Below are 27,967 nucleotides of genomic sequence, written 5' to 3' on the forward strand. Positions count from 1 at the left end.
GTCATTGTCAAGTTATGATTGTAAAATTATCATTAATTACCATACTAGAATTCGATTTCATCAAATATTTAACAATTTTATATATTTCCAATACATTCCACTTAACATAAAAAAATTGACTTAAATTACAATGGGTGAGGTAACACTAGAAACAATTGCATACGCAAAATTAATGTTACATGCAGCCAAATATCCATCCTGCGCTGTGACTGGAATTCTTTTAGCTGATGGGACGAACATTAGAGATGGTGCTAAAAACCAGGACTTAAATATTGTTGATGCCATACCTTTATTCCATCATAGCCATTATTTGTCACCTATGGCAGAAATAGCACTGACGCAGGTTTTGTATTTTGAGAGTATATGAAAAAAGTCGTATTTTCATGTATTTCTCTGAGGTGTAACATTAATTAAATGCGTTTATTTAACAGATAGATACAATGGCTCAAGCAGATAACCGCATCATAGCGGGATATTATGCGGCTTGTGAAAACTTCAGGGACAATACAGTTGAAAAGTGTCCTGGCCAGAAGATAGCCGAGAAGATTGCAGAGCTTTTTCCATCTGCTGTGTTTATTGTGGTGAGACAGTTATACCAATTGTTGACTTATAGCACATTTATATTGATTTAAAACATAGTAATTTCTTATTAAACTTGTAGATTGATAATAAAAAAGTGATGAAACATCTGGATTCCCCAGCAATTAAAGTACACAGTTATAATGAAGGAAAATGGAAACCCAAAGAAACAAGTACCATTCTATACCGTAAGTGCAAGAATATTTTTATTTTGATGTCAATCGACTTGACAATTAATTAAAGTACATTTTCATATTTTCCAGAACAATCATATGTATTAGAGACTGTTTCATATTTGTTGCAAGCTCTTGTGTACAAAGATTTGGTTGATTTTGACAATTATTTGGATGATCTAACACTGGACTGGACGAACCTTGGTATTGAAAAGGTAATCGCAAGTATCAATGCTTCAAATAGCATTGAAAGAGAATATATTGAAGAAAGAGTCAGTGACAAGGAAAATGATTATTAACTAAACTATTTATTGTTATTAAAATAAAGTCAAACTTGGATAATATATGATATTTAATATTGGATAATATTTTCTTGCTTATATCACCTCTTTATAAGAACAACATGATATTTTTAACACCACAACTTAACAGGAGAGGACTTTTAAACATTGATAAATTCGATAATATTAATAATTCAGTAAAATACAGTTAAAAGCAATTTAAATGTTGGGGTAATTAATCAATTTATCAATGCTTCACATGTTTAAAATTGCTCTCCAAAATGTTTAAAAAACTCCAATTCATTGCACAGTAAATACTTTTATTCCACTTTCAACATTTCTAATGGTCAACCAGCATAGTTTCCACTAGACAACTTATCACCTCAACGGTTATCCAACGACTAGCCGAGCTCCTGACTCAATAATCAAAACGCTGATTCAACCCCACCACTCTCAATCCTTTGCCAGAAGTTGTCACAAAAGAGTGACGGGGTCGAGTAGTGCTGCCATTTAATAAAAATACAAACTTGAGAGGTGTCAAGGGACACCCGGATGGAACGAAGTTCCTTTAGATTAATTAGTGAAGGAACCAATGTTTATTCTATGAATAAAAAACTTAAGTCCTCACAAGAAGTACATTTTATTTCTATGAATTTTCGTTATATATTGTCACGTCGTTGCCATGGTGATATAGCAAAAAGTGTCGTGACAACTTTTCGTAAGAATTTTTTCCGTCTAGCCCCCTTTCACAACGCGCGATAAGGAACTTCGTTCCAAAACTACTTTTTATAAAATTATTACAGAGGTTTCCCACTTATCCAGGTTTGACTGTATATAGGAATGTGTATGAAAATAAGTGTTTTTTAGAAGATGGACAGTGTAACATTTGTAAAAGTGTAGTGTTATAATTCAGTTTTCAATAACTACTGTTTTTATCTACTATTTTCAAATATCAAAGGTAATATATTAAGAGCATTTATTAAATATTTTAATTATATAAGTTATGGGTTTGGTAGTTTGTATACAAAGTTATTTTAAAGTATTGTAAAGTTATTGATAATAACAATTTGTATAGTAGTTATTCAATGACGTGTATGGATAAATTCTGGTGGGAAATGTTAATAGTGTGAACATATTCAAACAATGAAAATAATAAATTATACTTGCATAAAATAATGTGTTATTATTAACAAAAAGAGTAAGAAACTTACCTATATTAATGTGAAAGTTTAGATTGATGGATGTTTTTTATTACGTAACTCCTGAACATCTGGAAGAACACATGACTACTAATTTAGTTTTTTTTTTAATATCGTGCGAACAAAGTCTCGGGTGAAAGCTAGTTGTACATAAAATAGATATTATATATTTAACTCAAATGATGCAGACATCAATCTTCTGTCGTTTTCTGTAATCTATATTTATAAAAGAAAGTCGTGTTAGTTACACTATTTATAACTCAAGAACGGCTGAATCGATTTGACTGAAAATTGGTGGGCAGGTAGCTTAGAACCAGGAAACGGATATAGGATAATTTTTACCTCGTTTTCTATTTTTTATTCCGCGCGGACGGAGTAGCGGGTAGAAGCTAGTTTGAAATAAAACTAGGAATGATGTTTTATTCAAATTTATTTATTTTAAATTAGCAAAATATTCCTCGACTAGTTTCTTGCATTTATTCAAACCAGACAAATCACCAGCTTTGCCTTGGAATTTGCCGTGTTTGAAAGCACCTTTTGCTTTTAAAAGTTCAGTTATTCTGAAAAAATAAATCTTTATTATGAGGGATAGAATTTCAGTGAAATTAGACTAGATATTTTAAATAAATGAATACGGGAAATGTAGTATTCCAACGGAGAAATTTTTTTCGAAATTAATTCAGTAGTTTTTTAGTCTATTTGTTACAAACATACAAAACTTTCCTCTTCATTATATTATAGTAGTTTTCAACTGTGCAGAAATTTGTATTAATGCATACTGTCTCTGTTTTGTTATAGATATTGAAAGGGATGGCGATTTATATTAAGTTCACTATGGGATTAACATGTAACATACAATTAACATACAAACAGTACATATATATATAAAGTTATTGTCACGGCTTTGGTTAGTGTCCATTTTAATTTTAGTATATAAAGAAATTATACATACTGTTGTCCGAGCTTATTGCAATGTTCTTCAGGACCTTGTATTAAAATTTGACCTTCCTTCGGCTTGTCCGGTTCAGAAGATGCAAGGAATAAAAACATACCGTCTCCTTCCAACGCCTTGCATATTACACGGTTGAAGTCGGGTGTGGCTTCCTTTTTGCACATGAAAATATACCTCGGCTTGGGTTGACTATTTTTTATTCTATCCACCTCGAATTGTGCTAACTCTGTTAGTACATTTTGCAAACTTTTGTTGGTTGTTTTAAGATTTTTTTGTATTTTTAATACTAATTCTTCATGTTTGTTTGGTTCATTTCTGAAAGAAAAATATTTCATATAATTTTTTTTTGGGTTTGCTTGCGATTTTTTCGTTATTTATTTTTTTTTTTTTATTGTGATAATGGTCTTACTTCAGTAAAGCTGTAAGTGCTTTCTCTCTGTCTAACATATGTTGAAATGTCTTCGTCACTCTATTACCCACAAGGAATTTTAAATGTATTTTCCCTTTCTTCCCTGGCTCAGTACCGAGCAATTTAATCACTTGTAATTGACTGAAACAATAACATCTTACTAATATTATAAATGCGAATATTTCAATGGATGTTTGTTTGAAGATATCTCCGGAACAGCTCAATGGATCTTGATGAAGTGTGGCACAGACATAGAGCATAGGTTACTTATTAAGTTTTTTTTAATACCGCGCGGACGGAATCACGGGCGACAGCTAGTTTACATAAAGAAATATCTCTAAATAAGTGTTTAAAAATAAAAATTGTAACAGACCTTCAACAATTAAAAAGTAAACAAAATAAATATAGTTTATTTTTTAGTAAAAACTAAAATTAGCATAGTAATATTTGTTTCATTTTTGTTGGTATTGCATTTAATTTTCATAAATGACATTTAGTTCATTCAAATGTTACCTCAGATTAGTGACATGAGTGCCGCAGCACATGTTCTCATCAATATCTCCAATGCAGATAATCCTGATTGTGTCCATACAGTCTTTGGGAAGACCTCTTGTGTGTGCCTACAGGAAGTAAAAGTTAACTACGTCATTTAAGATCAGTCTAGATTTTTTTTTATTTTCCACGCACATCTAGACCTACCTTGCCATCTTGTAGAAAGTCAATCTATTGCCCATACCCAAAAAATTCTCTAAATATTTACAGAACTCCACATTGGTCTCTCAGAATCGAATCAATAATTGTTAATTTATATAAAAAAAATTATTATACCTCATTTAGATCTGGATCGTTAGCTTTACAAAACTTTACATTAACGGGAACAGCATCACGGATCAGATCATTGCATCTGTTCTCCACATTTCTAATAACATCCTCTGACACACTGCTGGCATCAAGTTCCACATAACTCTCCTCAGCTCCGAGCCACCAGCTAGTGGTTGGTAAAGTATACTCCTTCTCCAATATTGCGGATAGAAGATGTTGTCCTATAAACATTTCGATTATGTCTAACATTATTACAACATACAATACAGTCAAACCTGGAAAACTATAAAACCTTTACAAGCGAGAGTCAGAATCTCGGGTAAGAGCTCTTCATCTCCAGCTTTCATAGGTTCATTAGTCCCGGAAAATGCCTGGGTCACAAAACGCATAACTTTCGGCCGAGTGTTCCCAGCACGGAAGTTTAGTAGTTTGGCTATTAAAGTCCGCGAGGTGTTAATGCGACGTTCAATTCTGGCTTGCCAGGCTGGTTTGCTATAGGTGTGTGGTACGGTTTGGGTATTTTTATTATTATTACATTATTATTAGCTAAGGTTACGGAGAGAGACTGTTTTGAGACGGGATGTTTAGATGTCAGTAGGACCAAAACAAGAAGGAGGTGGCTATTTTAAAGTTTGATAACCAAGACAATGACTAAACACACTTGTTAGATTAAAATTCAGTGGCAACAGTTCACTTGGTGATTTCACTTTAGTACTGGTAAAGACATTACAAAAGAAACATGCATGCTGTTAAAAAAAAACTATAAACACAACATCTACACTTACAACAAGCCATACCAGAATGCTGCTGCATATGATCGAATCTTCTTTCCCATTGGATCTTCTGTGTAACCGTTGTACCAATAGCTAAAGGCTCCTTCGTGAAATGTAGTGCTTCATCTCCTTTACGAAGGACTTGCAGAACTTCAATGTTATCCAACCATCCAATATCATGGGGCTAAAGAAAAATTTACTATGAATATCATAAATATGTGACAAAACGGCAACGCATCTGCAATTCTCCTAATGTTGCGGATGTCCATGGGCGTCGATGATCACTTCGGTGTTCGCGCCGATCGTTTGCCCCCTTCTCATATAAAAAAAAAAACAATTAATAGTGACAATATTTAGTCTTAACAAAATATTTAGAACTGGTATTGTTTTCAAGACAGTTTTATGGAGTTTGTCAAGGTTTACTTAGTTTTGTTGCCGTAATTTGAATAGTAAATCGATTGTTATCAAAATTGCAGATGCATTGACTACATTGACAAAGAAAGGATGCACATACACAGAATAATGTCACTTCTTATACATCTCCTCTGTCAAATCCACTACCCTTTTCCATCCTTTCATTATAAGGAAAAGGGAGGGAAGGAAAGAGGACTAAAATAAAACCTATGGCACTAACACTTATCAGACATAATGTATAATTACTTCCACTTGACCCTTGTGTTATGTGTGGTTGTGGCCCATTAATACAACTGATCTTGATTTTGCTGGTGTCTACCACTGGTAAACTAGTACTGCTCAAATGTTTACCAACATTGTAATAAGCAGTTTCTACTACTACTAGAACTCTAGGATACTTTATTTATATTTTTGTAGAGTTACTTATAAAATAAAAAAATAAAAATACTTTACCTGTCCACCTCCTGCAGGAAACAGTATAGTGTTTTCTAAAACTATTTGATACCCTTCAAAGTCTGTTATCTTCCCATAATCAACTATAGATTCCTTGGTCTCTTCGCATTTCAGCACTTTAGATGTGAACTGGTAATAAAAAATTAAGATTTTAGAACAAATATAAATAACACAAAATCTGTCGAACTTATCGAGCTACATTAAGGCAGAACAAAAGAGTTTTTCATCAATATTTTATTAATCGTTGTTAATTGTTTATCGTTCACGGATTATATTTTTATTTTCGGGCTTTTAATGTAAGGTTATTAGAAGTAAATAATGCAGATACCTCTTTTAGGAAACTGTCTTCTTGGCATTTAAACACCATTTTTTCTAGAATAGGTTCGAAAGAATAATTTAAGGAATAATTGTGGTATCAATTTAATTTATATTACTTTTAAAATTTTTGTTTTTGTGATACGCTAACAGGATCTTACTCCATAGCAGCTGGCAGTTTCTTGACATTGACAGCGGGTATATAATTTTAAAAGTTACCAGTGAGCAAAAGTTATCTTCTTCCGAAAGTCTTCTATGTTACAACTCCAAGCAATTGATTTGCAACCTATAACCACAGTGGTGGTCTCCAGCAACAGCAACAACATCTGTTGCACGAATTGGCCGGCTCGCCCGGTGAAATACCACGACCACGAATGTCAAGTTTCGCGTTTCGTCTGATGAGCGTGGTACCGGAGGTCCAATTTTATTCCTCATTCCCTTCCCACCCATTCCTTATAAGGAAAGGATGGGAAGCGGCTATGGATTTGATGGACACATAAAAAGGAGAAATATTCTCTGTCTGTACGTCTGTATTCCCCTCCTCCGTCTATTAAAGGTCGGCATCCGCATCTGCGATTGTGGATGACTATGTGCAGCGGTAGCTTCGCACTTTCGGTGAATTGTTATATTGTCAAGAACACGTTTGTATTTTTAAGCCAAATTGTTTTTATTTTTTTGTTTTGGGTGTGAATATATTTTGTTCAACATTTTATTTTATAACACAACTGTTACTAACAAATACTTTTACTGTAAAGAACACTTCGATTTGAAAAGGTTTTGCTGTAACACACTTTATTAATTACGCAACTTAAATAAATTATACTAATATCATATATGCCAATGTTTGGATGAATTTTTGTTAGAAGGTATATTCAGAAAGGCTGAAGATCTCGCTGAATTGTCATGGATGTAGAACATAGTTAATAATTCCATTGTCGATTTCTATGGTGAATGTCGCTTAAATGCTTCATCGAGAACAGCAATAGCGAAGTCAACATCTTCTTTATTGATGCACATGGGAGGTGTCATTCTTAAATTCTGAAACAACAATATTATATTTCAATATTGCTTTGGAAATTGACAAAAACCCTGAAAATATTTTCTAGATTATAAACTCACATGGTTCCAACGTCCACCCCATCCTATCAACACTCCGAGATCTCTTATAGTTTCGAAAATTTCTGCCCCATTGTCTATGGGTTCTTTTGTCCCAGGCTTCACCATATCTAGACCAATCATCAAACCCTTTCCTCGTACATCACCGATAATTGGATACTGCTTTTGTAGCTGCATCATCTGTTCTAGAAAATATTTACCAACTGTCTTGCTATTTTCTTGAATTTTTTCTTCCTCGATTACCTAAAAATTAAGCTTGATATAAAATGTTTTGTACGTATTTCTACAGTTTTGATATCGGTCTCTTATACTTACTTCTAAAACAGCCTTGCCAACTGTAGAAGCTAGAGCATTACCACCAAAAGTGTTAAAATATGATGTTCGTGTATGGGCGTCAGCGATCTCTCTAGTAGTGACGACTGCAGCTAGTGGAAAGCCATTTCCTATACCCTTAGCCATAGTAACTATATCTGGAACGATACCTTCGCTTTCAAAACACCAAAAAGTATCACCAGTCCGACCAAAACCAGTTTGCACCTAAAATAGTTTTAAATAATAACTATAAGAAGTTTCTAGTCTATATCTGTCTATTATCTGTGTAACTGTGTATTCTACTAATCTTACCTCGTCAGCTACGAAGAGTCCGCCGTTTTTCTTAACAATTTCTCTAGCTTTACGTAGATAGCCTTTAGGGTATTGCAGATTACCGTGCACGCCCTGTATGGGCTCAGCAAACATGGCAGCCAAGCGGCCCGATGGCACCGAATGGTTTAGTAACTAAATTAATGGTGTAATTTAGTGTTGAAAAAGATAAAATACAAAATACAAGAATCAAGAATCGTTTAATTACCCTTTCACTGTTCTCTAAAAAATAAATAAAATTAAGTTATGTAACAAAGTAATAACTACCTCGCTCAGTTGATGTGCATATTTATCAGAGGTGACACAATCCCCACGACAGCTGCACGCGCCGGGGACTTGCGACAGGGAGTCCCTGCAGCCGCCCCAAATACCACGATAAGGGTCTGGCACCATTGCCTTGACAAGAGATAAAATTTGCAGCTAAATTTTGTCTTTGTAATTTTGTTATAGAAAAATGCATGTAAATTATTATGTTGAGTAATCCAAGAGTAATCCAAGTAATGAAATTATAAACTTTGAATGTGTCTTCTAAAGTGTCTCTCGTTAAATCCCTTTGTCCACTCTCACCTCTTACGAAACGATACATCTACATATCTTACTTCGAACTAATATTATAAATGCGAATGTTTAGATAGATGGATGGATGTTTTTTGAATGTATCTTCAGAACGACTCAACGGATCTTGATGAAATTTGGCACAGATGTAGAACATAGTCTGGAAGAACACACAGACTAATTAATTTTTTTTAAATTCCTTGCGGACGGAGTTGCGGGCGATAGCTAGTCTAGTCATAATTGATAGAGTTGTCTAAATCTTCCTTGATTTGGTAGTTTATCCACTCACATGATAGTATCCCGCTAACGATATATTAGGATGTCGGAAAGATTGTGTCGATGTCAGCCCCATGAGACCACTGGAGCAGCCATGGTAGCTGCCCTGTAGTGACACAATATCTACGTTGCCAGTATACATACGAGAGAGCACCACCGCCAAGTCGTTGGCTTCTGTACCGCTGTTCACGAAGTATACCACCTAATGCCAAAAATAAATTGTTAGTGTCATACAGTCTTTATAAAAATTTGGTTGTTGTTTTGAACGAAAAGGAAACTACCTGTAGTGACTTGGAAAATAGAAGTACCGAAGTGGAAACAGTACGTAAGCCCGATCGTACGCAGCTAGCGTTGCCAGGCGTCCGGATAAAGCCGGACATAGGTAGGCTTTTTGATTGCGTGTCCGGCCAAAATAAACGGTTGTCCGGCTTTTGTTAGGCTTTTTACATTTCCCAAACGAGAAAGTACCTATTAATACTGAGACAAAATTCTAAATAATATAGGGTGTCCGACCTTTCTACCCAAATGTCCGGCCAAACTGGCTGGTCTGTCCGTCTAGTAGGTTTGTTGACCTGGCAACCCGATACGCAGCACTGATTGCGTAGGCAATGGTTATGTTTTAACATAATCATGTCTTGCTCCAAGTCACGTCTTACTAAAAGTACATATATTATATTACTCTGAATAAAGAACGTTATTATTCTTTTCAAATATCTTGGCGACCCAAGGTCATCAACGCGTTGCGCAGTGCCCTCCCCCGCAACCCGCTACGCACAGGTAAAATTGTGTTCTGCGCAGGGATTGAATTTAGAGCCGCCGATGTTAATTCGAAAAGTTATATAATCTATAAATGCAGATGTGTCAATAAAAATTCAATACTCTTGGCCTTAGTTTTTACGTTATTAAAGTGAACATTTAGTCGATATTGCTATTTATATGCTTAATATTTGTTTTGGTTTAAATATTTAAAACGCGAAAAAAAGTGAATAATTAAATTTATAGAATAAATAATTAGATTAATACCTCTAATTTTTTCGGGAACTTGGCTATCAATTTTTCTGCGTATTCGTAAATTTTGGGATGTCGGTAGATATTGGTTGTGTGCCAAAGTTTGCCTATTTGCTCCTGCAATGCCGCTGCTACCTTTCTGTGAAGGTCAAACTTATTAAATAAACAATTGTCATTAATTATGTGACGAAATAATAACTGTGACCATCCTGTGTGTATTTTTCTTAATCCATTCAGAGATAATCCTTTTTAAACATGTCACTTTAACAATAGCCAAAAACAATGTTTTTTCAAATACAGTCCGCTATAAAATGTCGTAAATATCTTTAGTAAATAAAACACAATGGTATTTTTAAAGCAAACATTTTATTAATAGATCAGTGTCTACAATGACCTCACTAAAAAAATAAGGCTAAGCCTTCAAATATTTTATGGTCGACATACACTATGGACCAAATGATGGACGTCGTCTGATCATATAGATAAAATATCTTTAAATTATATTGCTTTGGTTATTGGCAAATTGACATGTTTAATAAAAAACATTTCTGAATGGACTAAGATTTGGAATTGGCGCAATAGTACTCTTATTCAGCACCAAAATACCTACCACACGTAGATATTGGAGGGTTATATCAGGATTTTGCATCTTCCTTTCTAGAGACTATCTAAAATTCTAGACAGTCTGTAGAGTTAGTCCAGTATTTTAAGAGACATAAAATATTTCATAAAAAAAAGGTATCTTACGGATGACTGTGTCCCACAGAAATAGTAGCTATTCCTCCTAAGAGGTCCAAATATCTGCGACCTTCATGGTCGTACAGCCACTGCATGTGCCCCTGGTGGATGACGAGCGGTTTCTTGTAAATGTTATAAACAGCTGGCGGTATGTTGGTTGATTTTATTTGTTCAGTCTTCGCTACCGATGGACCCTTAAAATGTTTATTTTTTTAATTTCGCATGGACAATAACACAGTTTAGACCAATGGGCAACCACTAGTAAAAAAAAACATAAAATATCAACGGAATACTTACTGTGTACTTTTTAGGTTTGAAATCACATTTAGGCATATTCATTGTACTGCACCATCTTACGAATTTATTGTCCAACCGTTTTAATACTGCGAATTAAATTATAAAGAAAAAAAAACATATAAAACTAGATTAAAAATTAATAATTTTAAAGAGTATATTGGGACTTAAATCGATTATGGGAATATGTAGTTATTTTTTTTTTTATAAAAGTGTTCAATATAAATTGATATAACCTTTGTAAGCCATAACGTTATCACAGTTTGAATGACAAGTTTTGACTAATTAATAATGTATTGATTGAAATTAAACAAAAGTCTGTTAGCAGAGACGGCGGAAGGCGCGGGCAGAGCCCGAGCCCTTCCGTAATAACGAAATATTGAAAAATTTAACTGTCAATTTTATTATACACTGCTGCAGATATTCTGGAAGTAAATGTTTAGTGATGCTTAAGCCATTTCTGAGATTATTAGCGCTCACAAACACATAGACAAATCGACAAAATGATTACAATAATTTACGAAAAAAAATGAGATTAAAGTTAAAAAAAGGTGTTCGCCAATTGATATCCTCGCAGAAGATAACTCGCCCACATTAAATTCAGCTCTTGATCCGCCACTGTCTGTAAGTAAAGTTAGAACTTCGCTGCACTGTACTACTGCCATCCTTTACAATCTCGTTGACAAAACAAAGACAACAATATGTATTGATACAATTATCACGTCAATAGAAACCGACTGTTAAAATGATAAAATAATAATTAACATGTTATGGTACTTGTATAATTAATTTCTTTTTAAATAAGCGGTTGTTTTTTAAGTAAAGAAGAAACCTGTTTTGGATATTGTAATTAGAGAAAAAAATACACTTGTCGCGTAATTTGCATATTTTTTTTATTAAGTGCTCGTACATTATCTTATTAAAAAGGGGGAATTCTTTAATGCATGTACAACCTTTCAACTGGGTAACGGTAACTTCTCTTACACCCAACCAGGTGGCCGCTTTCTCGTTTGCCTTTACTACCTCTAATAGAAAGATTTGATTGTTCGTTTGTTTGATTTAATAGGTTCCGAAACTACAAACCGATTTGAAAAATTATTTCACTGTTAAGAAGCTACGCTATCTCCGGATAACATGGGCAATGTTTATGGTTTTTTTATTCTGCCTGAATGAAGTCGCGGAAAACTGCTAGTATAAAATAAATAAGATTTAAGTTCTCATTAATGAAATGATAAATAATTTTTTTTTGTATTAAAACATTACTTGAAATTTGTTTCACTATATTTTTATCCTTCCAACTAATCTCTAGGTTTTTGCTAGGATGTGGGTCCGTGGCAATAGTGAAATGCTGGGATTGGAATCTACAACCACGTGATCGAATGTCCGGACCCTTAACCATTAGGTTATTGGCGCTTCATGAATTCGGAAAATTTTGAAATTCAAACATATAAAGTAAAATATTATTTATTTCTTTAAAACATAGTACATATGTATAATATACAATTAAATACGTCAATGTTAATATTTATGTCGTTTAAAAGCCTCATCTAATACAGATATAGAGAAATCGACGTCTTGTTTGTTGATACACATTGGCGGCTTAATTCTGAGAACCTGAAAAAAAATTACATTTATTTATCTTTATTTATAAAAATTTAATTATTATATTATTAAATGCTAAACTAACGCCCTTAGTGACAATTTAATGAATCTGAGTATAGCAAACTTTTTACCAACGGTAACAATAATTTTTAACGAAGCAAGACCAAGAGAACAGTTTTTAAACGCTACAAACAACTCTCTTTTTCGAAATACAACATTGATTTCTTCTCTTAGCCGTATATTTATTTAAAACATTTCACGCAAAACCTAAAAGAACTTTACTAATATTATAAATGCGAATGTTTAGATGGATGGCTGCATGAATTTCACTGAAATTTGACACAAATGTAGAACATAATCTGAAAGAACTTATAGGCTACTAAATAAGATTTTTTAACACTACGGGGGCGACAGCTATATGCTATAAACTTACATTATTCCACCTTCCACCACGTCCTATCAATACACCGAGATCTTTTATCGTTTCAAAGATGTTTTTGAACTGGTCAACAGACATGGGTTCCTTGGTGCCCGGCTTGATGAGGTCTAAACCCAGCATGAGGCCTTTGCCTCTCACGTCTCCGATCACCGGGTGGATCTTCTGTAGTTCCATCAGCTGCTCGATGAAGTACCTTCCCATTACCTTGTTGTTTTCTTGAAGGTTCTCTTTTTCTATAACCTGGTTATCAATCAGTGCGATTTTATGACTTATTAACTATTATCTGTCTATTAATTTATATTCAGTAAAGAATTCAATTAAAAGAATTAAAAAGAAATTTAATCTTAATAGAGATAAAATCTGAACCATGAGATTTTCGTTAATTGTCAATATTATATAGCAAAATTAGCAATAAATAAAATACTTAAATAATAAAATTAAATAAATAACTTAGCTTTAAATGCATTAGAAAGTTTGATTAGATATTTATTTAAAACTATAAGATATCTGTCCTCTATATTTTGGGTGCGCGCGTCATTTTATTTATCAGAAATATAACTTCGTTTAATGCCCAAATGTATTTTATCTAATGGCCAGTTGTATCCTTACTTCTAAAACAGCCTTTCCCGCCGCAGCTGCGAGTGGGTTACCGCCAAATGTATTAAAGTACGCAGCCTGCGCGTGCGCTGCTGCGATCTCCTTTGTCGTGACCACTGCAGCCAATGGGAAGCCGTTCCCGATGCCCTTAGCCATAGTAACTATGTCTGGAGTAAAGCCTTGATTCTCGAAACCCCAGAATGTATCCCCAGTCCGACCAAAACCGGTTTGTACCTGGATTTTTTTTACAGATATGATATTCACATTAGATGACTGGTTGTGGGTTTTTGATACCAAAATTTCGAATTAAAACATATCGTCATCCCTGACAATATGAGTAAAACGGAGATTTCAGTCTCAGAAACGTACGATAAAGCTTTCATTTTGCGACGTTTCACTTTGAAAGAATCAATGATTATACTCTCAAAAGTTACACAGCTTATTCAAATAAGTGAAATTACACCCCTTATAAAGGCTTGTAAAAGGCTGATTGATTCTATTCAGACCAGCTCACGTAGTCAGCCAAATTTCCTTATTGGTAGGTCTAATATTATGGAACTAACTTTAGAAACGTCACAGTCATATTTATCTACCAACTCACTTCATCAGCGACATACAGTCCTCCATAACTTTTTATCAATTGGTACGCTTTTCTTAAATAACCCTTAGGGAACTGCAAAGCGCCGTTAACACCCTGTATACTCTCCGCGAACAGTGCTGCCACACGACCAGCAGGCACTGAGTTCTCTAGAAGCTGTGACAATAGTAACATTTATACTATTAGTTAACACCTTAATATTATTTTATTAATGAACACACACACAACTCACGCCTATAACCCAGAGGGGTAGGCAGAGATCACGGACCTCTATTTTTGTGGCCAAATGAACCTCCACAATCCACTTTTCATCATTTCAAGAGACGGAACGTGACGGGTGGCGAGACGCGTCGCCGTCTTTTTCTCCCGGGAATTTACACATATGTGCGGGCGATGTTTTCTTTCACCGTACGAACGTCGGATAAATGTACATATGTAAATCGAAAAACACATTGGTTCATGTCGGGATTCGAACCCAGGACATGTAGATTACAAGTCAAGTGTTTAACTTAGCCACCGACGCTCAACATTTAACGCTGAACATTTAATTAAGCAATTAATACAGATTTTGAATTCTTATTTTGAAACTATCACGATAGTATTATGGCTTAATTGAAAACAGCCAGAATTTTACTGTTTGAAGTCGAATTGAGGTCGATATTAAATCTAGGAACTAGGTTTAGGTATTCTCCTAGCAAAGAAGTTACTATAAAATATATACTTACCTCGCTCAGTTGATGTGCATATTTATCAGAGGTGACACAATCCCCAGGGCAGCTGCACGCGTCGGGGACTTGCGACAGGGAGTCCCTGCAGCCGCCCCAAATACCACGGTAAGGGTCCGGTAACAACGCCTGATCACACATTATAGCTCATTGAAATCTTAATGACAGCTTTCTATTGATGATTTATTTTAAATAGCGTTAGTTCAAGTGATGTGATAAAACTAACTAACTAGGGTGACGCAGTGACCCAAAGTGGGCCTTGGCCTCCGACAACAAAAGTCTCCACTTTTTCCGATCCCGCGCCGTCCCGACCCAATCTCGGACCTGTAGGTCCCGAAGATCTCTATTTACTTCATCTATCCAGCGATATTTGGGACGGCCAACTGGACGCCGACCACTCGGTCGTCCCATATATGCGCGTTTGACACCACGAACATCATCCATTCTTTCTAAGTGGCCGAGCCAGCGGAGTCGTTGCGCTTTTATGGTGTTGGGCTCGGCCACCAGTTTCTCAATCTCAGTGTTTTTTTTTCTGATGTGCCACGTTCCATTCTCTTTTTGCACTGGCCCTAAAATGATGTGATGATAAGTTAATTAAGAACTTAAGTTAGACTTACGTTATAGAATCCAGCGTGCGATATATTAGGTTGTCGGTACGCCTGCGTTGAGGTGAGACCCATCACCCCGTAGGAGCAGCCGTGGTAGCCACTCTGTAGGGAGATGACGTCATTGTTGCCTGTGAAAGCCTTCGCGAGGACTACAGCGAGATCGTTTGCCTCTGTACCGCTGTTCACTAAATATACAACCTATAATTATATCAAAATAAACTTAGTAGTACACCTGTATGATATTATCACAGCATGTAGGTGAAAAGTGTCTATGGTTGGTACTTGCCTTTAGATCTCCAGGGAATTTTGCAATTAGTTTCTCTACGTACTCATAGAGTTTGGGATGACGGTAAATGTTGGTCGTGTGCCATAGAGTATCAATCTGCTCGTGTAGAGCTGATGAAACTTTCCTGGGAACATTACAATCAAAGTTACCTTGAATAGACCTGCAATTACTTTATAAACTTGTGAAGGAATGCCTATCCATCTGTATATTTTCTGTCTTTATTTTCCTCACACACTTTACCATTCCTTACCGTGTTACATTTAAATATGTACAATAATTACGCCCCTAAAAATAGCGTGAGACTGGTGCAACGTTAAATAATGAAAACTTACGGATGACAATGTCCGACGGAGACGGTGACTATCCCTCCAAAAAGATCCAAATACCTCCTTCCTTCATGATCGTAAAGCCATTGCATGCTGCCTTGATGTATTATGAGGGGTTTCTTATATAAATCGTAAACAACGGGCGAAATATGATTCAATTTGAGACTGTCCGTTTTTGCGATAGAAGGACCCTAGAAAATTAGATTCAAATTATTTTAATTTTTGATCATTCTTTAAATTTCGAATAAGGATTTTTTTATTTTTGTTACAATTTTAATAATATTGAATACGCTCTTTATCGATAATTTTTTTAAAACGTAAAAAAATAATTTTGAAGAGTTTAAAAGTTTAAAACTTATAGTATAGTATAAAAGTTTAATACTTTTTTAATAATTCAAATATTTCATAGTTGAAATATATTTATTAATATTGATTTTTAATACTAACCGTGTAAGCTTTAGGTATCAAATTGTATGCTGGTATCGCTGGAGTACTGAACCGTCGAAAAAAATGATTGAAGCAACATTTTGTCGCTGCGAAAAAAAAATTGTCTATGTCCATAAATAAATCTAACTATTCTTTAACGTTTAATAGTAGAATAATAATCTTTTAAGATAATTATGGACAAATTTAAAATTAGTTAATAAAAAAAGACCCAAAAGACAGACATTTCCAACGTAAAATATTTTTAAACATTACAATATTTTTTTTTGGATTAATAATTGAATTTTTTGATTAAGAATTTTGTATTATTAACCTTTATTAGCCATTGCGTTATATCACTTAAACGACAAAAACTAAACTAACGAAATAATAACGTACCTTGGATACAACAACGGACGGACAAAACATGACCGTTATCACCTTACGACTGATTTACATCAAACATTTACATAAACAATTCTTTTTATTTATTATTATTAAAGAATTCTTTAACTATACCAATATTATCGTATCTTTATTTGCTCATTTACAATACATTTTACTTATGGGAAAACAATCAAAAAAGTTGTATAACAATTACTAGCAAATTTTTTTCAAAGTTTTGTTATACATATAAAATATCAGGGTAATGACAGGGGTAGACGCCAGCAACCACAACATCAGTTGAACGAATTGTTCGGCTCGCCCGGTGAAATATCACGACCACACAGAAGACAGACGTGAAGTGGAAGTAATTCCGCGTCTCGTCTGATGAGTAAGGTGCCGGAGGCTTAATTTTAGTCCTCTTTCTCTTCCCAGCCTTTTATTTATTAGGAAAGGATGGGAAGGGGATGTGGATTTGATGGAGGAGGAGATGCATGGGAAGGTTAAATATTCTCTTTTTGTGCGTCTCCTCCTTCGTCGATTGGGGGTAGGCAACGCATCTGCAATTGCGAATGTCTATGGGCAGCGTTCGCATTTCGGCGAATTCATGTGGCCGCTTGCTCGTTTGCCACCTTGTTATATAAAAAAAAAAATCACAGTTCAGGTAAGAGGCAATAGTGTTGTTTTCTACTAAAAAAAAATAAGAAGTCTTATTTGTTTTTAAGTTGTCTATCGTTCTATATCAAATATTCCTGCCCTGTCTCCCGCGCTTTCTTCCGCCATTGTCGAATATCTACACAAGGTCAAAGTTCTTTGCGAGTGGCAACGCAATACCAGGCTAGTTATACCAAAATAGACAAATGGAAGATAATAATATTCAGGATGTAAAAGTAAACATCACAAATTGTGATGATAACCTTTTGTATATGCGTAATACGAAACTTGTTGCTTAGCAACAAAGACCACGAAACACGTTATCTGCCACACTCGAGAGATTTCTCAAACTAAATATGCACTAAGGAAATCCCTAAGTGGCGGCAGAAAATCTACACTAAGGTAGACTACTTCCTAAGTGACAACTTACGCCCTGAGTTTAGCGAGGGTATTGAAATACCGAGCTGTTTTCATCATCATCATCGTTAGCTTATATTAATCCATCGCTGAATATTGGCTTGAAACGCCTATGAAAAAGTAAAGTCCGTAATGGTCCGGGAGCCAGGTGCATTTTTGTGTCAATTATTTCCTCTCGAGCGAAACTTCGTAAAATGCATAAGGGACTTATACTATGAATACTCGCGACCGTCAGCTGCGACTAGGTGGGTGGGGTGGGCAGTGGCAGCCTCCCAAACATGGAGAAAGAAAAAAATTTTTCAGTCATTTCCTCTCATTTGAAAATTTATCAGAGTATAGTTTATGTTGTATTTTGAAAGAAAAACATAGTCAGCTGACCATAACACGGTGGATTATACGTCAGCTGGCTGTGCTAGTGTAATGTAAAGTGTGTCGTCACAATATCCGCGCTAGTATATACAATATACTTAAGAAACGTTATTTCCTCCCGGATGAAAATTTATCAGAGAATTGTTAAAATACTCTAGTAAATAATAAAAAAATCAGCTAGCTGTAAGTAAAGGGAAAAGTCGTCAGCTGATAAGTTTCAGTGGGTCATAGATGCTGTAGCGTTAAACCTTTCAAGGTGCCAGCTGACAAACTTTCCACCGAGATACAGCAAGCTGACATTAATTTTCATTAATAGTAGCATATAAACGATCACCAGGTAAATTTTTAGTTGAGAGGAAATCACTGAAAAATAAAAATAAAAATTCATGTTAAGGAGCCAGCTGACGTATAATCCACCGTGTTATGGTCAGCTGACTATGTTTTTTTTTCAAAATACTACATAAACTATACTCTGATAAATTTTCAAATGAGAGGAAATGACTGAAAAAAATTTTTTTTTCTGCATGTTTGGGAGGCTGCCACTGCCCACCCCACCCACGGAGTCGCAAGTATTCATAATATAAGTCCCTTATGCAATTTACGAATTTTCGATTGGGAGGGACTTGGTCATGAAAATCTGTGGCTGGCTTCCGGACCATTTCAAGGTGCCAGCTGACAAACTTTCCACCGAGATACAGCAAGCTGACATTAATTTTCATTCATAGTAGCATATAAACGATCACCAGGTAAATTTTTATTTGAGAGGAAATGACTGAAAAATTTTTTTTTTCTTCATGTTTGGGCGGTTGCCACTGCCCACCCCACCCACGGAGTCGCAGCTGACGGTCGCGAGTATTCATAGTATAAGTCCTTTATGCATTTTACGAATTTTCGATTGGGAGGGGATTGGTCATGAAAATCTGTCGCTGGCTCCCGGACCATAAGATAAGCAATCGAATTACCAAATGGCAACACCATTATGTGCTAATAACTAACTTTTAAACAGCAATTTCTAAGGTGGTTAATTTTATTGTTAATACAAGATGAAAATATTACGAATAGCGAATAGACGAACATTAAATTAAATTATTATAAAATTACTGCTTAAAAAATTTAACATAAAATAAAACCGGTTTTTCTACAATTTTTATCGGTTCGGTACCGTTTACGAGTCATCACTATTGACAGAGAATACCTTCCACGTCAATCGAGTTGGAAAGAAAATTGGCATTGGTTTGGAAGTCCAGCGACGGTGGTTGTTACATATTGCCAAGTGAATGGCCTATAGCTGATCATTAGTTACAATTTTTCATCATACAAGAATAGAACACTAGTTAAAAATGAAGTTTTTATATTTAACTTTCTTAATTTTACCCGCTACATTACTGTGCTTCCAAAGTGGTAAGTAATTCATGAAATATTAAAATAAATTTAACAAGAAAGTTGCAAGCGTATGTACGTGGCAAATAAATTTATGTTTTTTGAGAGAAAGTGCAAACAAAATACGATTTAAATTAAACATATTGTTAAGCTATGTCTATACTTTGCTTCAAAGTTCCTAATACTGTATAATTTTTAAGGGTAACCTATATTATTTCGGTTTATCCCGGTTTATTTTATATTACTGCATCTTGTATATAAAGAAGAAAGAAAGAAGAAAGAAAGTTTATTTATTAACACAAAAAAGATTAAACCAAAAAACAATAACCTCATACTAACATAAAATTACACATAATTAATCTGGATATTAAGTTACCATTTATGGTATTTAGGGTAATCTTGTGATGCCCACACTAGGCATAGCCTGTATCGTGGGCACCGATATTCATAAAGATCAACCGATATCAATATCTTTATGTAATGTTGTATGACTTCGTAGGTGTTTTACTTACTTTGAATTAAAAATAACATATTAAAAACAGCCTATCTCAGATTTGCACAGCTGTTTCTTTTACTATTAGCTAGTACTTGCTTTAGTTTATTATAGGATTCTTTTGAATGTTTATTACAATCTATGCTTCAATTATGTATTTTTATGCTAAACCAACCTAAATTATTTCTTTACAAAATGTCTTATATATTAAACTCTAACTTTTTCCAGCAAACACAATCCTAGCTCATGCAGAAGAAGATGAACTGGATGATGTGGTCGACATTGAAGGTGAAGACAGCCAGGTAGTGGGTGAGGATGCTCTTGGAGACGATGATGACTCTGTTGTTAAGTCCTCGCAGGATATCGATACCACCATATTGTTCACTAAACCTATACCTAATTATGGAGACAATGCATTTGGTAAGCATAATACTTATATTATAATTTACAATTAGCAATATTACAGTTAAAGAATAAAATATTTTCGAAATTCAAGCGGTGACCCAATTATCAAGAATGTAACACCTCTCTCTACCATTTTTCATATATGTATCATAACTTTCCATTGTTTAAACCTTACTCTAGAACTCTAAAGCAGTGTCACTTGTCTGACACACTATTTGACAAAACAAAGACTAAAGTGTGTATTATTACAAACTAGCTTTTACCCGCGACTCCGTCCGCGCGGAATAAAAATATATAGAAAACGGGGTAAAAATTATCCTATGTCCGTTTCCTGGTTCTAAGCTACCTGCCCACCAATTTTCAGTCAAATCGATTCAGTCGTTCTTGAGTTATAAATAGTGTAACTAACACGACTTTCTTTTATATATATAGATAGATGTCACAGTATTCAAAATCCTATGTATTGGTAAAATTAGACTATGACCACTATACACGGAACACTCAATGTACATATCAAAGTGACTAAAACACGGGTGACTCTTGAATTGTCCGTGTAATTGTATATAGTACAGACATTAACCTCACAATTTCTGTCATAGTCTAATTGAACCTTTATATTTTTTCTAACTTTAACAAACAAATGAGATCCGTCATTTGTACAATATTTTATTGTATATATTACGTCTTTTACAGACCTACAAGCTGGCTACCCAGTTGAGTTCCTTGTCGGTTTCATCAACAAGGGCAGCGAGGACTATGTGGTTGAGACAATGGAAGCTTCCTTCAGATATCCGCTGGACTACACATACTATATCCAGAACTTCACCGCACTGCCATACCACCGAGAGGTGAAGCCCAAGGAAGAGGCTACTTTTGCATACTCATTTATACCTAATGAGGCATTCGCGGGCAGGCCATGTGGATTGAACATTCAGCTTAATTACAGAGATGCTAGTGGCAATTATTACCAGGTTTGTTGATTTTTTAATAAATATTCAACTAAAATCCGTGCCTGACTCTTATCATGTAATATTAATGTATAATAGAACTGTCTAATAATGCTGTCAAAAATACATCAACTATTATTTCTTCCAAAACAGGAGGCTGTATACAATCAGACAGTAAACATAGTGGAAATATCAGAAGGTTTGGACGGAGAGACATTCTTCTTGTATGTGTTCCTCGGAGCAGCCTGTGTGCTTATCTTGGTTTTGGGTCAGCAAGCGCTGTCATCACTTGCCCGCCGCCGTTCTCCTCGCTCTGCGCCCAAACCTCTGGAGACTGGTACAGCTAATGATGTGGACTATGATTGGCTACCTAAAGAAGTTGTTAACCAGCTCAGTAAGTATAAACAAAAATATCTAAGATGTGTAACAGCTGCACTCAACAGCTGTTAAGTTTCTCCCTTAGTGTAGGTTTAATATGAGAAATATAGACTGAGGGATTGCTTTAGTGACCAATTAACAATACTGTGTGCCATAGACTCGTAACTTTAGTTATAAAAGCAACTAAAGCAAATTTTTCTACATACGAATTAAATATGCTTAAGCACAAATGTAATGTTAATTTTCTTTGATAATACTCTTATAGAAAGCTGTGATAATTATTTTTATAATTATCTCTATTATTTTTTTTGTTTTGTTACAGAAAAATCTCCGAAGACACCGAAACAATCTCCTCGCATGAGGAAAGCAAAGAGATCTGCCGGAGATGATTAAAAATTAAAATTAAATATTAATTAGAGAACACCAAATGTTGCCTTGCACAGGCTTTATAACCTGTTGAGTGTGACTGCAATAATTAAAATAAGACTAGGCTATGACGTTTAACAATAACACCACAAAATGTTCAACATTTATAATAAAAGTTAATTCCAGTATTGCTATTTGATACCTTTCAGACCTAATCTTATTTTAGTTATGTTCCAAGTGTACAGACTGTGTGGTTTTTAGTTGCTAAGTGTTGTGAGAGTAAATTATGGAACAAAGTGTGGACAGCTTTTTAATAACGTTCGAGATAATGAGAAGACATTATTTAATTAAAAATGTTACATTTTTAAAAGTTCTTTTATTTCTACCCTAATAAAATATTCTAATTTACCAGTTTGCCTGAATTTTAAATTCGTAATTCTATTATACCATACATATATACTTAGCCTATTAGATGATGGCTTGTTGCAGTTAATAGTCAAAGTACTAACAGAGGTATCTGTTTGACTATATGTGTGAGCTATTTACAAAATAGCGGAATTTTCTAAACTCAAATTGCTGCCTGCTTTGGAAATTGATTACGTGTGGACCTACTGAGTCTACTCTTCTCTTTAACATGATGAAACTAATTTTTTAGCGTAACTAAAAACGTTATAAGAAAAGCGTGGCTGTCTGTCGCAAATATGTTTGAAAAATACTATAGATTATTGTGTGAACTCAAATCGCTTGCGAAATAATATTTGAAAATCTGAATAGAAGATAGGCTTTGTATTGTAGTCTATAATATAGTATTAAACAGAAAATTTGATTTAAAAAATTGATTTAAAGTGTAAGAAAGACTTCGTAATTTTTTAAAAATCGATAAATTAACTAAGCACAGATAAAACAGTAAAACGCCACATTATTATAACTGTCAAAATTCGGAGTACTTTCGGTATCTGTGGCAAAATTTTCATTCCTTTTTCTCGTACACGCTATTTGCGCTGCACGTGTATTTGCTTTAGCATTTTAAAACTAATACAAAATGGATAAACCCAACGTTCTCGCTCGCGTAGTCAAGGTTTTGGGCCGTACCGGCTCCCAAGGGCAGTGTACCCAAGTGAAGGTCGAGTTCATTGGAGAGACCAGCCGCCAAATCATCAGGAACGTGAAGGGACCAGTTCGTGATGGTGACATCCTTACGCTTCTGGAATCTGAGCGTGAAGCCAGAAGATTGAGATAAATGGTAACTTTTTTTATCGAGGATATTACTGAGAAATATAAAATTCCAGTTTGTAGGTTATGTTTAGCTTTTGTATGGAAATGAGTAGACGAACGAAGAATCCACTATGAGAATGACATTGCAGACCCTTTATATGTTAAAGCTTAGGAAGATGATAATGACGAGTTTCATATAATAAGGAAATCTTTTATTTTGATGAAATGATTATCTCAGCAATTAATACTGTAAATAATTTATCTCTTTTGATATTTGCTTTAATGAATAAAATGAATGAACGAACTCAGTACCTGTGAGGTAGTGGGAAATGATGATGAAAAAACTTTCAGGATCTTAATAATACTTTTATTTCTTTTGTTTCAGGTTGGATATAATTCATAGGTTAAGGCTCTTAATATCTTTGTAACAATGTAATATTATCTTAAAAACAAAACCGTCAAAGATGATCATATTTGTGAACATGATTCAACAATAAATACTTATCCTCAAAGAGTCTTTTATTTTTCAAAACTTATCTTTGAAGTAACAGTTGTAAAAACTTAACTGATCTTATACCAAAATAGCATTGACTGATTGATGCACCATTAATATTTGAAAAAAAAAAACAAAATTAAAAAATAAACTATTTTCAATCTTGTTAGCTAGCATATACACTTTTTTAATTACCAGAAAACAATATCAAGTGATGTAAAATATACATTTCTTAAATATGTAGATAATAAGTTTTATAAAATCAAGGAAACAATACTTCTTACAAACAAAATACTACAAGTCATTTTACTAATATTATAAATGCTGTTTGGGTGTATGGATGGATGTTTGTTAGGAGGTATCTGTGGAACGACTCAATTTATTTCAATGAAATTTGATGTAGATGTAGAACATAGTTTGGAAGAACACATTAAGGTTTTTTTTTAATTCTTTTCGGGTGATAGCTAGTTTATATTAATAAAAATTGCTACGCCAACATAAGATGCAGTGAGGGGATTATTATTATTTAATTGTATCTTTTTTTTTAATAGATATTGGGTGGAAACATTATTGCAAGCATGCACACTGATATATTTCTTACAATCTATCAATAATTAGGTTTTTTGTTGGATAATTTATTGTTTTTTAATATAATCAGTATTGGAAAAAGATACTGACTGAGATACTGAGAATACTAAATAATTTTCTAGTAAAAAAAAAAAAATTATAGTGTTCTCTGTAGAATAGAATCTGTTCTAGCTGAGGTGCTCAGAGCAGACTCTACCTTAAGCAAAGAACGACTAGGCCTTAGTTAACCACAGTCTCAGTACCCATTGGTTGACTTTACATGTCTGAATGTTTTTTTTTGCAGATATGTGCAGTTTGCATATTGCAGATAGATGTTGAAAACATATTTTGAATACACATTGGTATTTGGCAGGGCTCGAACCTAGACAAGAAGATTAGAAGTCCAGAGCTTGACCACTGGGCTAAATGTTTAAATTGAAACTTGATATTAGTTAAATAATAGCTAAATTTAAGAAAAATATATTTTTTCATATGGAATATAGAATTAAATACAAAGACAATTTTGACTCAAATTTATGCATAAATTTAATCAAATAGCTACGAGCTGATACGCTACGATCTTTGACAATTAAATAAATCAGTAGTTTCTAGATATATTATTAATGTTTCAATGATCTTTGCGTAAAAAATCATTCACAATATATGTTGCCATGCTTAATCAATATCAGTATATACAATTATAACTAATATGATTATTACAAAACATGGTATTACATAAATAATTAACTTAATGTTTCATCAACATGTTTAAGGAAAATAGTAAAATAAACACAACATTTACAGTGATTTAGTTATTTAATAAAAGATCAATGATATCTGGAAGTTATATTTCATAATATATTATGCTACTAATAATAACTGTACACTCCATTGCTTCATATTATTTCAATTATCAACAAAATTAAGACACATAAGTACCTATGACATGTCACCGTCAACATCAAACTATATTATCTATACACAACAGTAATGTAAACAAAACAAACACTTTATTTACAAAAATATACACAAAAAACGATTGCAATGGATTGCATGAAAAAAACTAGCGCCATCGAATTTTCCCATCCGTTCGCACTTGATTTTGCTGCCATTTTTAATGACAGCAACACTTGATTGCATTTGAGCATCTTGGAAGGTAACTCTGGAAGATTCGTTGCATATTAAGTGTCGTATTTTTCACCTTCACATTGACTAGCCCAAAATAAACAATTGCCTATGCCGCTGTAACATATAAGTATAACAGCAGCTAGAAACACAAAGCTGCATACTGTACACGGTTTCCTTTCGAGGAAAAATCCAATCAGATATAGCACCATGAACATAACATGAGTGTTCACAAGTGCCGGGTTCACAGGCTTCGGTATAAGTAGCACAGGAATCAGCCATTGCAAACAATACATGGTGCTGACGAGTCTCGTACTCCGATCGATTATCGTATGACTTTAGCAGGAACTAATAACCGGATCTTTGTCGACATGTTTCGTTTTTATAGTTTCTTATCTTAGGGAAACGTATAAGAAACAATAAGTCTTAATATCGAAGACGCAAAATCTTTTGACAATGACAGTTGGCTTCGATTGCGCAACGTGCGCAACACAGATTATCTGTCTAAAGTATGAATGTAGGGTGTGTTCCGATATGCACTGCGACCACTGTAGAGTGTGACGTCAATTCAGTATACTGTGAAGCCGTTCCTTTATAGCCAGTTATACTGGTTACGATTTAAAACGGAACGCAATCTCGTATACTGTCAGCCGCATTTTTTGACGCAACATTCAAATGAGTGTATTCAAGTTTTCTAGTACATTAAAAAACTGTTTTGGAGTACTGTCAAATTAAAAATATTAATAGGGAGCGTCGGTGGCTCAGGGGTTAAGCACTTGACTTGCAATCTGCAGGTCCTGGGTTCGAATCCCGCCATGTACCAATGTGTTTTTCGAGTTTCGATTTACATATGTACATTTATCCGACGTTCTTACGGTGAAGGAAAACATCGTGATGCAACCTGCACATATCTGAGAAGAAATTCAAAGATATGTGTGAAGTCAACCAACCCGCACTGGGCCAGCGTGGTTGACTATGGCCTAATCACCCCTAAAATTAGGGTAGGCTCCGAGCCCCTCGGTGGGGACATACAGTGAGCTGATGATGATGATGATAAATTGAATTTATAATGTAATAAAAATAAGTACTTTTTCATAAAAAAGAATATGTTTTTCATTATCAACACAGTCTAATAAGGTTAATTTTTGCAATTCTTCCATTGTTTTATTTATTAATCCAAACTAATTACAGAACTTTAACATTTTCTGATTAAACTGTAGCTTTGTTTATAAGATGTCAGGCACTCGGGTGGTTTTGACTGATCACGTGATCAAAGTACTGCGAGTACCTTACCTCGAAAACGCCAGTGCTCACAGTAGAATATGGCGGCGATTTATGACGTCATATATTTCCCTAGGGTACTGCGGCAGTATACTGGCAGTCCATAACGGAACGAATTTTTCTACAGTGATAGCACTGTGCACTGCTCGCAGTGTATATCGGAACATACCCGTAACGTATAGGGTAGGGTGCCCATAAAAATAGAACGCCTCGCCACATTGCGGATAACCTACGGCACTAATTTCTTGTAATGAGGGCAACAATTTCATAAAAAAAATCGTTCCCGTGGCATTGAAATTCTTAATTATTGTCGAGATTTCAAAGTATTTTTTTGTTATCGTTGTAAATTATGAGTTCGTGTTAATACGTTAAAAAAAATATTTTTTAAAAATATAAGTGGAAAAAATATAAGATAAAAATACATAGCCTAGAATAATTCAAAAATACTGGATTTAATTTCTAAATGATATTTCATTGGATGCATTGACGTAGGTGTGTGTTGCAATATCAAAGGACATTGTGGCGCCCTCATGACAGAGTTGTTATATTTTTGGTCATTTTTGGTTATCATTTTTTACAACATCTGTGTAGTCTTAAAAACTAAAATTACGGCTGTGCCATAAAATTTTCTATTTTTGTACGTATAGATTGTTGCTAACCCACAATGAATACTTTTGTAGAATTCATATGGATACGAGATATACGAAATGTACTCGGTTATACATAAATGTTCAACCCAGCTTTACTCCTAGCACCTTCGTTTAAGATCGAGCTCTCCTCAAAGGTTGCAGGATTTATTAAAACGAATCAACTATCGCATTTTCCGTTTTATTTTCTGGATAAATCTAAGTAAATTGACTAAGTATCTACCTGTAAATAATAATATAGTA

General features: G+C 34.4%; 7 protein-coding genes across 7 annotated transcripts; 3 read left to right on the top strand and 4 right to left on the bottom strand.

Moving 5' to 3' along the window:
• Positions 1-18: 18 nt before the first annotated feature.
• On the top strand, positions 19-1,088 carry LOC106716109 (ER membrane protein complex subunit 8/9 homolog). Its single transcript, XM_014509547.2, has 4 exons — positions 19-343; positions 432-581; positions 662-767; positions 843-1,088. The coding sequence occupies exons 1-4, from the start codon at positions 131-133 to the stop codon at positions 1,049-1,051; spliced, it is 678 nt and encodes a 225-aa protein (XP_014365033.2). The 5' UTR covers positions 19-130; the 3' UTR covers positions 1,052-1,088.
• Positions 1,089-2,634: 1,546 nt separating this feature from the next.
• Positions 2,635-6,671, bottom strand: LOC106716110 (alanyl-tRNA editing protein Aarsd1). Its single transcript, XM_045680240.1, has 8 exons — positions 6,384-6,671; positions 6,056-6,184; positions 5,213-5,372; positions 4,422-4,636; positions 4,107-4,213; positions 3,594-3,734; positions 3,185-3,499; positions 2,635-2,792 (listed from the first exon to the last, which is right to left on the bottom strand). The coding sequence occupies exons 1-8, from the start codon at positions 6,420-6,422 to the stop codon at positions 2,666-2,668; spliced, it is 1,233 nt and encodes a 410-aa protein (XP_045536196.1). The 5' UTR covers positions 6,423-6,671; the 3' UTR covers positions 2,635-2,665.
• Positions 6,672-7,057: 386 nt separating this feature from the next.
• On the bottom strand, positions 7,058-11,299 carry LOC106716108 (alanine--glyoxylate aminotransferase 2, mitochondrial). Its single transcript, XM_014509545.2, has 10 exons — positions 11,236-11,299; positions 11,003-11,088; positions 10,715-10,899; positions 9,983-10,106; positions 8,973-9,161; positions 8,396-8,524; positions 8,111-8,263; positions 7,802-8,023; positions 7,490-7,729; positions 7,058-7,408 (listed from the first exon to the last, which is right to left on the bottom strand). Exons 1-10 carry the CDS (start codon positions 11,246-11,248, stop codon positions 7,313-7,315), a joined length of 1,437 nt encoding a protein of 478 aa, XP_014365031.2. The 5' UTR covers positions 11,249-11,299; the 3' UTR covers positions 7,058-7,312.
• Positions 11,300-12,516: 1,217 nt separating this feature from the next.
• Positions 12,517-16,994, bottom strand: LOC106716088 (alanine--glyoxylate aminotransferase 2, mitochondrial). Its single transcript, XM_045680239.1, has 10 exons — positions 16,938-16,994; positions 16,628-16,713; positions 16,187-16,371; positions 15,855-15,978; positions 15,578-15,766; positions 14,961-15,089; positions 14,239-14,391; positions 13,650-13,871; positions 13,035-13,280; positions 12,517-12,613 (listed from the first exon to the last, which is right to left on the bottom strand). The coding sequence occupies exons 1-10, from the start codon at positions 16,948-16,950 to the stop codon at positions 12,518-12,520; spliced, it is 1,443 nt and encodes a 480-aa protein (XP_045536195.1). The 5' UTR covers positions 16,951-16,994; the 3' UTR covers position 12,517.
• Positions 16,995-19,634: 2,640 nt separating this feature from the next.
• Positions 19,635-22,534, top strand: LOC106716095 (translocon-associated protein subunit alpha). The gene is made up of 5 exons (XM_014509531.2): positions 19,635-19,828; positions 20,529-20,720; positions 21,399-21,676; positions 21,806-22,046; positions 22,353-22,534. The coding sequence occupies exons 1-5, from the start codon at positions 19,768-19,770 to the stop codon at positions 22,421-22,423; spliced, it is 843 nt and encodes a 280-aa protein (XP_014365017.2). The 5' UTR covers positions 19,635-19,767; the 3' UTR covers positions 22,424-22,534.
• An 808-nt stretch (positions 22,535-23,342) lies between these two features.
• LOC106716103 (40S ribosomal protein S28) lies at positions 23,343-24,052 on the top strand. Its single transcript, XM_014509539.2, has 2 exons — positions 23,343-23,639; positions 23,997-24,052. The coding sequence occupies exon 1, from the start codon at positions 23,439-23,441 to the stop codon at positions 23,634-23,636; it is 198 nt and encodes a 65-aa protein (XP_014365025.1). The 5' UTR covers positions 23,343-23,438; the 3' UTR covers positions 23,637-23,639; positions 23,997-24,052.
• Positions 24,053-25,523: 1,471 nt separating this feature from the next.
• Positions 25,524-26,293, bottom strand: LOC106716104 (bladder cancer-associated protein). Its single transcript, XM_014509541.2, has one exon. The coding sequence runs from the start codon at positions 26,090-26,092 to the stop codon at positions 25,853-25,855; it is 240 nt and encodes a 79-aa protein (XP_014365027.1). The 5' UTR covers positions 26,093-26,293; the 3' UTR covers positions 25,524-25,852.
• Positions 26,294-27,967: the final 1,674 nt, after the last annotated feature.

Source organism: Papilio machaon, chromosome 12, assembly GCF_912999745.1.
Source record: "Papilio machaon chromosome 12, ilPapMach1.1, whole genome shotgun sequence".
NCBI classification, from domain to species: domain Eukaryota; kingdom Metazoa; phylum Arthropoda; class Insecta; order Lepidoptera; family Papilionidae; genus Papilio; species Papilio machaon.